At 42.6% G+C, this 13,120-nt stretch overlaps 1 protein-coding gene across 16 annotated transcripts in view; it reads right to left on the reverse strand.

The window, feature by feature from the left end:
- Positions 1 to 746: 746 nt before the first annotated feature.
- The window catches only part of TCF4 (transcription factor 4), a 407,611-nt gene continuing 395,237 nt past the window's right edge, over positions 747 to 13,120 (reverse strand). For 13 of the 16 annotated variants that reach the window (XM_062201706.1, XM_062201704.1, XM_062201701.1 and 10 more), the window contains 3 exons: positions 7,193 to 7,422; positions 6,664 to 6,804; positions 747 to 6,502 (listed from right to left, as the gene is read on the reverse strand). In XM_062201706.1, the coding sequence (XP_062057690.1) occupies positions 6,668 to 6,804; positions 7,193 to 7,422 (367 nt within the window). In that variant the 3' untranslated portion in view covers positions 747 to 6,502; positions 6,664 to 6,667. The remainder of the gene's footprint in view (positions 6,503 to 6,663; positions 6,805 to 7,192; positions 7,423 to 13,120) is intronic. The other 3 variants (XM_062201710.1, XM_062201709.1, XM_062201712.1) reach the window with 1 other exon arrangement.

Genomic DNA, 13,120 nt, shown 5'->3' on the forward strand with positions numbered 1-13,120 from the left:
TTCTCATAGGCATGGCTTTGAGCGATCCTTTCCTGAGGACCTGCAGGTTGTCACTTGGGGCATATTTGTCTCTCAAACCTTCTCAATTTAAACAATCTCTTAGGAAACCAAGGTACCTCTGACCTGTCTTGCCCTCCAAGTCCTTTGAAAACTGGCTGCTCATTTCTTTGTCATTCAGGATGTGACCAGTCAGCGTGTGGACGTGTAAACTTGTTAGAAGCAGAGCAGGTTTATTGAACACAAGATCTTCTGATGGCAGAGTGTGAAGGGCCCAGGGCAGTTTAAATGTCTGATCCTGGGGTGGTCTGACCATAAGCAACACACTTTGATGTTTGCATTTCTCTAATAGAAGCTAACTCCGGAAATTTCTCAGGCTGTTTGCCAGAACAAAGGTGGTCTACAGTTGAAGTCTAGAACACAAATTTCACTTGGTTTTATATGAATGGTTCTCATGACAAGACTAAAAGTGAACTCTTTTGGATAATCTTTCCTCTTCATTTCTAACATTACTGGGATCGTAAATGTTGGATACTATTTTGGCTTCTTCAGAAATTTAACTTCCCTTTGAAAATGCAACAATCATAAATTCGATGTTACCTTATAAAAATGTTTTTTTAAAAAATAAAATGTTAACTAGACTTAAGTAGGAGACACTATAGGGGTACCCAGACTCACTTTCCCCTTTTTAGTGGTGATCATGTGGTCAAATATAATACTAAAAGACTAAATGCTTGTGGCTCTTTTATATATATTTAAAACACACAGTAAGAACATAAGAACATCTCAAATCATTTAGAAGGTAAAAGGGGTATCAACCAAAATCTTTGGAAATTTCATAAAATTTAAATATCTGCAAACAATCCAAACAAAAAGGAAAAAAAAAAAAACAACATTTGGCTATGGAGGGCACTTCACATGTGAACCAAGTAACATTTTCCTTCTGGTAAACTAATCACTAAATCCCATGAGAAAGAATTACAAGAGCAATATCGGAGATATCCCAAAACACCATGTACCGGCTGAGAACATTCCGGTGTGAAGTGCTCATCTGTCGCGGGCTTTCTTTACATTGCATACGTTACATGTCTACAGTGCAATGTTGAAACAGCCTCCAAGTTCTTCAAAGTAGATTGATGTCCATTCTACAAAAATATTAACTTACAGTACATAACACTGAATAATTTTAATCTGTACATTTTTTTCCTTCCATAATAAGTGACACAGGTCAGTCTGTACAAGTTAGGGGGAAAAAACCCTCTCATCTGGTTGTTTACATCTGGAGCAACAGTCAACAGAATCAACCAGAAAGTGGTGGTGGGAGGATATGGTTTGAGAAATGATAAATACAGTGTAATATTAATTGGGGTTAACAATATTCAACTTTAACAAAATGATACAAAATAGATCATCTTAGATTTTGACTGCAAAGATCTAGCTGAGAGTGTTCTGCCAAACAGTCGACCAATCGATCCAAAAGGTTAAGGCTGACTTGATTTAGCAACCTGCAGCACAACCCAGAACACTGGCGCAGTTCAGAGCTCTTCAAATGCATAGCTTCAGTGCTACATGCACATTAATTATATTCCTTCAATTAGTTAATCCTCTAGACAGTTTCCTTTTTTGTTTTGCATGCATCCCGTTCCATTTTCATTAAGGGCATCTCTTCCTTGATCAATCATGTGGTTTGCTTTTCAATTTGTTTTTGTGATTTTTTTGTATGTTTTGTTTGTTAAGCTGTCAATACCTCCAACACTTGGAAAATGAAAGAAAGATGTGGTTTTACTTACAGAAGAGAATCATATCTATATGGACAATGCAAAATGAAATGAAACAAGTATCAGAAACAGTTTATAAAAATGGCACATTTATTGCTACAGAACGGTCATGTACATGACTTCATCGAATAACTACAGATGGGAAACAGGTAATGGCCTAGACCAAGCTGGGTTGTTTTTGTCTTGAAGGAACTCCAGCACACAACCTGTTTGGACACTTCTACAAATCAGATATACACCAAAAACATGAAAAAATCGAGGCACTCAGCCACACATTGAAAACAAGGTGTAACTGTTTATCTTTTTTTTAAAATGTTTTCCCTTTTTTTCTTTTTTTAACAATTTTTTTTTAGTTTTTAATGCTGCAGCTATGTGTACAGTCGCAAAAAATTTCCCCGCTGCGACCTACAACTAAAAACAAAAACAAAAACAAAAACAAACAAAAACAAAAAACAAAAAAACAAAAAAGCTACCATACAATTTAATCTTGGTAACACATGGTGAAATAACATCTTTTAAATAGTAAAATAAAGTAACAAACTTTTACTCATAATGATTCCAAAAATCTACAAAGAAGAAATATTCAGAATCTGACAATTTTTTTTGTAATATTCATGGTATAAAAGGATTGCTCCTGCGAAAAATAAGCCAAATATATTTTTTATTTTTAAATTTAGTATTTTTTCCTACTAGGGTGTACTACAGTCTATTTTATAGCAAAAGAGCACTAGACAAACAAAGCTTTATAACAAAAAGCCAGGCACTGATACATGGTAAATCTCTGCTTTTTTTTCTTATCTTCACTTAATTGCATCACAAGTAACAAGAATGAAAAAGGCCACAGTTCATATATTTTCACCATTACATATGTCTATAATACTTGAAATGAGTATGGCAAAACCAGCACTGCACAAAGATGAGTCCACTTCAAGTCCCATGAGAAAGAGCATGTCTCTAAAGAAAAACAAACAAAACCAAAGCAAAATAAAAAGAGAGGCCTAAAGGCCTTGGTGCCCCATTGTGTTGGAATTCCTCATATTCCATCTTGACTTTTTTTTTTTTTTTTTTTGCTTCCAGTCAGCCAGCAGACTAAATTTTTGTGCTTGTTTATGCTGAAATTGTTTCATTCCTGACTCAAGTTCACTTTTGGACACAGACCACATTCTGTGTTGGATGCAAAGACGAAAATCTTCTTAATCCCAACTCTTGGATCAATCCCCTCCCCACTTCCCAACCCCTCATCAAAATAAAGATCACAAATAATAGTTTAAAAAATAAGATAGGTAAAAGCAAAAAACAAAAAGGAATCGGAAGACTGAATCAGAACCAGTGCACCACTGGGTGGACTGACAATTGTATAAACATTAGTGTTCCTTGCAGCTACACAGAAGACAAATGGTAGAAATTTCTAGATGAACAGATCCCTATATTCTGCATATTCATAAATTACTTGAATGTGGAGGTGGATCAACTGTTCCAAGTTGCTTTGAAAGTCCAAGTTTCTTACAGATACCCAGCCCAAGTATCATCATCATCATCATCATCTATCTATCTATCTATATATATATAAATCTATATAGCATAATATGGACCCTTATGAAATGTTTGTATAGTACTTTAATCCTAACTGTCTTCTGCTAAATTTCATTTGAAAATCCAGTGCAGGATACCAATATCTTACCTGGGTCTGATAATTACAAAACAATGACAAGAAAAAACACACTAAAAGGCCACATTCCCTTTTTTCTTTTTTAATGGGGATACAACCCAATGAATACGGATGGGTGTTGATCACAGTTCCCACCGAGCAAAAAGTAGTGAGCAGCTTTTCTGGTGGTGGTGAGAAGCTTTTTTTTTTTTTTTTTTTGCTCATTTCCAAAGGGAATTCAACAATAGAGGTATTACATTACTGAGTAATGAATACATCAAAGCTGGTGAACAATAGATTGCAGCTTTTACTGTTTGAGTGAGAACAAAATATAAAGCACCGATTTAAAAATAATCAAAGGACTACAATTTAATTTTTTGCTTTGTTTACAGATTTGAAAGACTTTAATTCAACTCTAGTAAGCACCTTTATGATAACATGTATCAAAAGTGCCATTCTCAAAATGTACATCAATGCAGGGAGTGTTTCCAGTTCCCTAGAGTAAACACCGTATTTTCTTCTGTACACTTATCTGAAAGTGATCAGAGTAGACCTGCTTCCTATAGAATATTGTTCCTAGGGATACCCGCCTTAGTAGACTATACAGAGTGAGTGCAGAATGTACCACTAAAGGAAATTGTTAACATACTGAAGGAACAAGTACACATGGTTTCCGTTACTCAAGAGGAGGGGAGGGTATGCATTTCTGTCTTCCGTGCCCTTCTTTGAGCCCCTTTGTTCGTACATTTCACAGGAAAGCCCCCAAATCATTTTTCATGAAGTTTGATTTCTGCTATTCTCTTAAGGTTTTAATCCACCTCCACATTTTAGGAACTTATCCACAAATCAAAGCATATTTTAGTTTTATCGCTACTGAACATATTTACAGTTTTCAACACACACACAGCTAATCAAAATGTTTATGGGTTTGTAAAAGATGACCACATGGGTAACTATCTTATTTGTTCTTACATTTTCAGAAATGAACATAAAATTCAGATTCTTGTAGCTCACTATTTCATTTAAATGAGACTTTTTTTAAACCACAGTTTAAAAAAAACAAAAACTGATACAATGTATTAAAACACATAATAACAAGAGTCTACATGTAAAAATATAACTTTTACATACACAATTTCAAAATAATGATACGTTTGCCATTTGTTGCATAAAATTTACAAATGTATTTCATTACTATATAACTGGCAAAACAGGAGAACAGATGGAACATTTAGACCATTTTGATGGATTTATGGCATTTACTCAGTGCTGATAGGTGGAAAAACTACTTGAACAGGGATTTTTTTTTTCTTAATACATGCCAAGATTGTGTGGCTGTCAAAATAGAAACGAGTTAGAGACAAAAGGATGCTGACAAATACTTAACTAGGAGCACTATTTGTTTACTGCACTATACACCAAAGTCAATCATTATAAAGATTCACGATGGAAATTGGTTCAGTTGTGCCCAGACGTCAAAGCTAGCTATCTGATGAGTTGCTGTGCCATAGCTTGATCTATGTTTCTATCAAATATGTTAAGTATAAACTTCATTCATACTGGCCAGAGAAATACTGCACTACCCCTCCTCAAAAAAAGTGCAACTTAATGCTGTAGGACTGATAAGGCTTGTTATAATGCTGCATGATGATTGGATATTGGCATTTTTCAGACGAAGGAGGAGGCAGTTAAGTCATCTACTTTTTAGTAAACCCATTTTGAAAAGAAAAACAAAACAAAAAAAAAGAAAGCAACAAAATCAATCAGCTCTGTCACACTACTTGCAATTTTCTCATTTGACAGTTTTTGAACTTTGTGGTTTTTTTGTTTTTGTTTTTGTTTTTTTTGTTTTTTTCCAAAAATCTGACCATGTATTCAGAAACGCCTCACTGCACACTACTTCGGCTACACAGGTAGGTAACACTTGAATCGTTTGTTAAATCACAGCCACTTTGATTATGTTATGTTTCCGATGATATAAACATTGGAAGGCACAGTGGTAACATTGTAGCATTCTAACCTTGTACCTCTGAAAATCCCAGAATAGGGTCACAAACGCAACATTACAATTCAGACAAACTCTTTTTGCCATGTCTTGGTAATGCTGCTTGTAATATCTACACGTGATGTGACTTTTAAGTCCTGTGTTCCCAAAAGACTAGAGAAACAACTTTCTACTTATTTATGAATGAGAAGCAACATCAGGGTCAGCGTTTCCTCCTGCACTACCCCTCCAGAAGCAGAGTTGGCACTACAGGTTACGATAACAAACCAGGGGAAGGGACAGAAATAAGACCAAAAAAAAAAAAATTCCATATTTACAGTAAAATCTTTCTTTTAAAAAAGTTAATCAGTACTATTTTTTTTACAGGAGAAAAAAGTCTGAAACAAATGAACAAAAGCTTACCATAGTCACTAAATTTTTAATATATATTTATATATATATTTATATATATATTTGTCATAGGTCTATAAGATCCATCTGTTCCTCCTACCCTAAGGAATGGCTAATGTCATCACTTCGCTGTCAGGACGTTTGCTGGTTTTGTTACTAGGGCAGCCGCGCTTCCCCTATCGATATCCAGGAATTATAAACACTAGCTGACTTGATACCAACAAAAACGTTCATGTCGTTTTCTTCAGAAGTACACTTTTTCATTATTGCAAGTTTACAATTTTTTTAAATTAAATATTTTTTTTCAGACTTACAAATTAATTATATTTTTTTTTCCAAAAGAAGTTTAGGCACAAATGCATTGTTCCACAGTGTGGAAGGATTGCCATTCAGTCTCTGGGCTGCGTCTCAGCCTGTACATACTGCTTTGCACATTCTGAATGATATGTTATAGAAAGTCGTCCCTCAAGTTGCACTTTTTCTTTCTTTTTTTTTTTTGTTTGTTTTTCTGTTTTTTGATAATTGGGAATGCTGAAACCTCTTGCGTCTGCGATTCATAACTACTCAGACTTGTCTTATGTTACAAAAAAAGGGGTTAAGGAGAAGTGTTTATGTGGGTTTAAGATAATACAGCTGTTAAGGAAGTGGTCTCTTGTTTTAATGAAGCAATGTGGCAACTTGGACCTGAGAAAAGAAAAAAAGAGAGAAAATTAATTAATATGTTTTCTTTAAAACTTTTTCCAAGAAAAAAAAAATCTGATTTTGGGCAAAATTAGACTGTTGTAGCTGATGTGCAGGTGGATTAACAAATGAATGATTTCATAAATGGTTGAAAACAAACTTGCCCTTTTACATCTGTCCCATGTGATTCGATGCGTCTCCCATTCCAGGGTGGGGACCGGCCAAGGAGAGAGGGGGCGGCTCCGAGGACACCTTCTCTTCCTCCCTTCTTTTCAGACAGGCTGCCTTCGGGTTTAGATTCCGTTCTGTGCAGGAGGAAAGCACAGGGCATTCAGCCGAGGCTGACTTTTAGGGATGGACAGTGAGGTCTCATGTGCACATCTGACCCTCTCTCTTCGTTTTCACATCATGGAAGGAAAGGGTCACCTGGTCAGGCAAGAGTAAGAGCTGAACTGGATAGTGAATCTGCACAGTGCCTTATGTAGGTATCAAAATGGCTGGCGAAGCAGCTAAATTAAGCTCTAGTTTCTGACAGTGCTTACGGAAATCTCAGAAGAAAATTCTAGAACTTTAGTACAAGAGAAAGAACGCTGCCTTATAGATTTAGGCCTGGATACAATTACGCCGAGTGATGCTTCAGTCTACCGATCAGCCACTGCTCAAGACCGTCCACGTGGGACCATGGGCACTGACCTCGGACTTGCTGCTCCAGGCTGAGGATGACGGCCACGGCCTGGTGGAGGATCAGGAGCTTTGTCTGGGGCTTGTCACTCTTGAGGTGGAGCTGCACCATGCGGCCTAGCTCCTTGAAAGCCTCATTGATGTCACGCACCCGCAGGCGCTCACGGGCGTTGTTGGCCATCCTCCGCTCCTTCTCGCGCTCTGCCTTCTGCTCTGGGGTCAGGTCCTCGTCATCATTATTGCTGTGAGACAAAAGATACGCAACATTTTCTAATGGTGTGGGGAAAAATAAGGCGTCGTAATTATTTTTTCTTCTTACAGAGTATTTAGGGAACTTTTGTGTAGGGAACCAGACCGGAGGAACCGTGCCCCTAAGATGGCGCCGACTCCCTGCTTCCGGGTTCTTCCTCATCTCAGGGAGTTCCCGCTCTTGCTCGCTCCTTCCCGCCTTAGATTTCCCGCTCTAGCTCGCTCCTTCCCGCCTTGCCACGAGATTGTCCTATCCCCGCGCTTCTAGCCTATCACCTGATTTGTGACGTGTATTGTGCATATAAACCCTTGCTACGCGGGTGTAAGGGAAGTTCCTGCCCAGAAGAGATCGAAGCTGGATCTCCTGCTTGCCGAGCAATAAAGGAACCCCGTGCAAAGTGTTCGGTCTCTGTCTCTTGCTGGACGAGGACGGCGCCGAGCAGCTGGTGGCCCGTACGGGGAGCTTCCTCTACGTTGCCCGGTAAGTAGAAGGTAAGCGAGGTCAGTCTTACCGTCTGGGCCCCGCGAGTGAGGTATATCTCGTGGTTGGAGGGTGGACGCACCCTAAGATAGCGGACGTGTTTCCCCGCTTTAAACTGAAAGAATAGCAGACTTGTTCCCCCGCTTTAAACTGAAAATAAGATAGCGGACGTGTCTTCCCGCTTTAAACTGAAAATGGGAAATTCATCTAGCCATTCAATGTTGCTTAATCCGTTAAAAGCATTATTGCGTAGCAAAGGGATTAAGGTTTCTAAGACCACACTTGTCAGGTTCCTTGGAAGTGTTGATTTCTTTGCGCCGTGGCTCACCCACGAGGGCCAAATAACTCTTGAGTCTTGGGAGAAATTAGGAAAGGATCTCCGGCGCACAGTTAACGATCCCCAGGAACCCGATATCGACCCCGTTGTTCTCCCCTTATGGGAACTACTGCGGGCGTGCCTCCAAGAGGAGAGGTCGGTGGGAGCGGACCGCCCGACTCTTACGGCGGTTCGCGAGGCTCTCGAGGAAGTTCGTTCTCAGAGCTCGGACGGCGCCCGGGACCTCATACAATTTAAGGACACGGGATGCCAGACTTCCTCACTGGCCTCAGGCTCCGAATGTGGCTCCGCCTCCTCTGAGTCTGAGGGGGAAGGGGACGGCGATCCTAAATCCCCGCCTCCTACGTATGCGCAGCTGCGGCAAAAGTTAAAAGATGCCTGTTTACGCCCTCTAGTGCCTACGGCTCCTCCTATCGATGTCGTGCCCGCCCATCAGATTAAAGACGCAGCGCCTCCTACTGGCGGTCATGTAGGCGTGCCTCAGCCCCATCTAACACCCGTGCCGCCATGGCCATTAAACGTCCCAAATGTGCCACCTTTTTCAGGCAGACAGTTTCATCAACAAGCCTGGAAACAGTTGCGAACTGGCGCTCCCGCTGCCCCCGCTCAGGCTTACCCTGTTTTGGCTTTGGGCACGCGAGAGGCCCGGCACGAACCATTGGACATGACAGTATTAAAACAACTTAAGGCTGCGGTCCATGACTATGGACCCACAGCCCCATTCACATTGTCACTCCTTGAATCAGTCGGCCAGTCCATTTTAACACCTAGCGACTGGACCCAATTGGCTCGGGCCTGTTTAAGTCCAGGCGGCTTTCTTTTGTGGCAATCTATGAATACAGAGTGCTGTCATGACCAGGCAGATGAAAATGCTGAGGACGGCCACCCTACGTGGAATGCTGATATGCTTTTAGGGCGTGGACCTTATCAGGCTGACCAGACCCAATTCCCTAGACAAGTATACAGGCAAATTTCCAACTGTGCCCAACGTGCGTGGAGGCAGGCGTCCAATCCAAGTGACTCAGCTAGCCACCTCACCAAGATCGTTCAGGGCACGGCCGAACCCTTCGCTGATTTTGTCGCTCGCATACTTGAGGCTGCGTCGCGTATTTTCCCTTCCGAGGTTGACGTTCAGCCACTGGTCAAACAAATTATTTTTGAGCAGGCTAATAAAGAGTGCAAAAACATTCTTCGACAATATAGACATAAATCTCTGGACTCCTGGTTAAAATACTGCAGAGATACCGGTGGGCCACTTACTAATGCGGGCCTAGCTGCGATGCTGGCAAAAGTCAAAGAAAACAGTCCAAAATCTAAATCGACCCGACCCCCCATATCTTCAGGACTTTGCTTCCAATGTCATCAACCGGGTCACAGAAAACGCGATTGCCCCAATCTCAGCCATGGGTATTCCACGGCACAGCCTTCAGGCATAGAGCCTTGTCGCCGTTGCCGCAAGGGCCCTCATAGGGCAGAGGTATGCCGTTCTGCTTTCGATATCGATGGCAACCCACTTACAGGTAGCGCCCAGGGGCCAAAAAACGGCCAGAGGGGGCTCCCCAACCCAGCGAGGAGCCCCCAAAATCAAATCTACTCTCAGGTTCCACCTCCCGTGTCTGCGCTACACCCAGTGCACCCTCAGCCCGTGCCACTCACGGGTCCGCAGGCCTGGACCTCCGCGCCACCTCCCCTCTCCTCTTAACTCCGGAGATGGGGGTACAATTAGTGGAGAGCGACTGCTCCGGTCCTCTGCCCCCGGATTCGGTTGGATTAGTGTTGGGTCGGTCCTCCGCCGCCCTCCGAGGGCTAGCTGTGATCCCCGGGGTAGTTGACTCTGATTTCACTGGTAAAGTAAAGATCATGGTTCAGGCCCCTCAGGGACCTTTAGTAATCAATCCTGGAGACCGTATCGCACAAATGTTATTACTGCCCAGTCTTCACTCTTTAATCCCAGCTAAAAACCACGTTCGCGGCGCTGGTAACTTTGGGTCCTCTGGCATTAATTTTACCGGCTTACATATGCTTTTAAATGAACGTCCCACTTTAGTGTTGCAGATTAATGGCAAGGACATTAAGGGACTTTTAGACACAGGAGCCGACAAATCCATTATAGCAACAAAGGACTGGCCTAGTACATGGCCTACAAATGTGGCGGAACAAACCTTGCAAGGACTTGGTTTTGCTCATTTCCCAAAAATCAGTGCAGCCTTGTTGTCATGGCAGGATAGCGAGGGTCATAGAGGACAGTTTTCTCCATTCATTTTACCTCTACCCATTTCCCTTTGGGGGAGAGACGTCCTGGCCGAAATGGATGTTGCTTTGGTCACCACTTCCCCTGCAGTACGATCTATGCTACAAAATATGGGTTACGTCCCAGGCAAGGGACTCGGTGTCCAGCTCCAGGGCCACCCTTCCCCCATTGAACCAAAACAAAGACCAAGTAAAGTTGGCCTGGGTTTTTCCTAGGGGTCACTGTTTCGCCTCCTAAACCAGTGGAGCCTTTACCCATCTCGTGGCTAACGGACGTACCCGTCTGGGTTCCACAGTGGCCCCTATCTCAGGAGAAACTGGAGGCAGTCAACACTCTGGTCTTGGAGCAGGTCAACGCTGGTCATTTGATCCCATCCACCTCTCCATGGAATACGCCTATTTTTGCCATCCGCAAAAAATTAGGTCAATGGAGACTCTTACATGATCTTAGGGCAGTCAACGCACAGATGCAGCCTATGGGCCCTGTGCAACGTGGTCTTCCTCTGCTTTCGGCACTTCCCAACCAATGGCCTGTTATTGTAATAGATCTTAAGGATTGTTTCTTTTCCATTCCATTGGACAAAAAGGATACCCCACGTTTTGCTTTTACTGTCCCCACCCAGAACCAGGAACAACCGGACAAGCGTTGGGAGTGGACAGTCTTGCCTCAGGGTATGACTAATAGCCCCACCATGTGTCAAGTCTATGTAGCCCAAGTACTAAAACCTCTTAGAGACCGATATTCCGACTGCAGGTGCCTACATTATATGGACGACCTACTGTGTGCAGCCCCCACAGCAGAGAGGCTCCTGGCCTTATACAGTACACTCCAACAAGTGCTGGAAGGGGCAGGGCTGCATATTGCACCTAATAAGGTGCAATTGTCGTCTGTAGTTTCTTATCTTGGGGCTATAGTCGCCCCTACTCAAATTAGACCTCAAAAAATTCAAATAAAAATCAATGCTATCTCCACTCTAAATGACTTACAAAAACTTTTAGGGGATATCAATTGGATTAGGCACTACCTTAACATTCCTAATGCTGCATTGCAGCCCCTCTTTAATATACTTAAAGGAGACCCGGATCTTGCTTCCCCCCGAACCTTCACCTCTGAGGCCAAACAAGCACTGTCAATTGTCAACGATGCCCTTAGTAAAGCTGCCCTAAAACGTTGGGACCCTGCGGGAGACCTTACTCTTTGGGTCCTCGACACCCTTAAACAGCCCACCGCGGTCCTATGGCAGGATGGGCCTCTCCTCTGGATCCATCCCTCAATGTCATCTACTAGATCTATTAGTTACTATCCCGTGGCAGTGGCGGAGATAACTCTCCTAGCCATTCAGAGGGCTATCCAACATTTTGGACGCGAACCATCCACCATTGTTGTCCCCTATTCCATGGAACAGGTACGTGTGCTAATCGCTTGTACTGATGCTTGGGCGGTTTTAGTCTGCTCCACTTCCGCAACTATTACAAACAGAACACCCTCTGATCCTTTGCTAACCTTTGTTCAGTCTCACCCAGTTATTTTTCCAAAGTCCACATCCCAAAAGCCCTTACAGGGAGCCCCAGTAGTGTATACCGACGGTTCTAAAACAGGAGTCGGTGCATATGTTGTTTCAGGATCTGTGCCAAAAACATTCCAATTCGCTACTAACTCCCCCCAGGTAACTGAACTTCTTATAGTTAACCAAGTCTTCTCTGATTTCCCCGGACCTGTCAATATTGTGTCTGATTCACGCTATGTGGTTAATTCTGTGTCTATCCTTGAGGCCGCAGGACTAGTCAATTCTTCATCCTCCGTAGCGACAGTTTTCCTCACCCTGCAAAAATCTATTTGGAATCGGTCTGCTCCTTTCTTTATTACTCATATTAGAGCTCATTCTTCCTTACCTGGACCCATGACCACAGGCAATGCTATAGCTGATCAAGCCACACGCCCCATTTGGATACTCCAATTTTCTTCCCCAGAAGAGCAGGCTATCCAGTTTCATTCAGAGTTCCATGTAAACGCAAAAACCCTTGCCGCCAAATTCGGTCTTTCTCGTGCTGCCGCTCGCGATATTGTTCGCCATTGTGCCGCATGCCCTACTTTAACCCCTGTGCCTTCGGTGGGGGTTAATCCCCGAGGATTACTACCAGGACATATCTGGCAGATGGATGTCACCCACATATCCGAGTTTGGGACCTTAAAGTATGTTCATGTGTCAGTTGACACCTGTTCCCAAGTAATTTTTGCTTCTCTGGAGACGGGTGAGCGTACCACCCATGTCATTAATCACTGCCTTGCTGCATGGGCAGCCTGGGGCAAACCAAAAACTTTAAAAACAGATAATGGTCCTGCATACACAAGTAAATCATTCCAAGATTTCTGCACCCGTATGCAGGTACAACATAAAACTGGAATCCCTTATAACCCTCAGGGACAGGCCATAATTGAAAGGGCTCATCGAACCCTCAAGGCTTTTCTCTTAAAACAAAAGGAGGGAATTGCCACGGGCAAAACCCCTCGAATGCGCCTCTCCCTTGCACTGTTTACTATAAACTTTTTGAATTTGACAGATCATTCTATGTCCCCCGCTGAGAGACACATGTTAAAGGAGCCATCTTCACGAGGCTATGT

Source organism: Lepus europaeus, chromosome 9, assembly GCF_033115175.1.
Source record: "Lepus europaeus isolate LE1 chromosome 9, mLepTim1.pri, whole genome shotgun sequence".
NCBI lineage: Eukaryota > Metazoa > Chordata > Mammalia > Lagomorpha > Leporidae > Lepus > Lepus europaeus.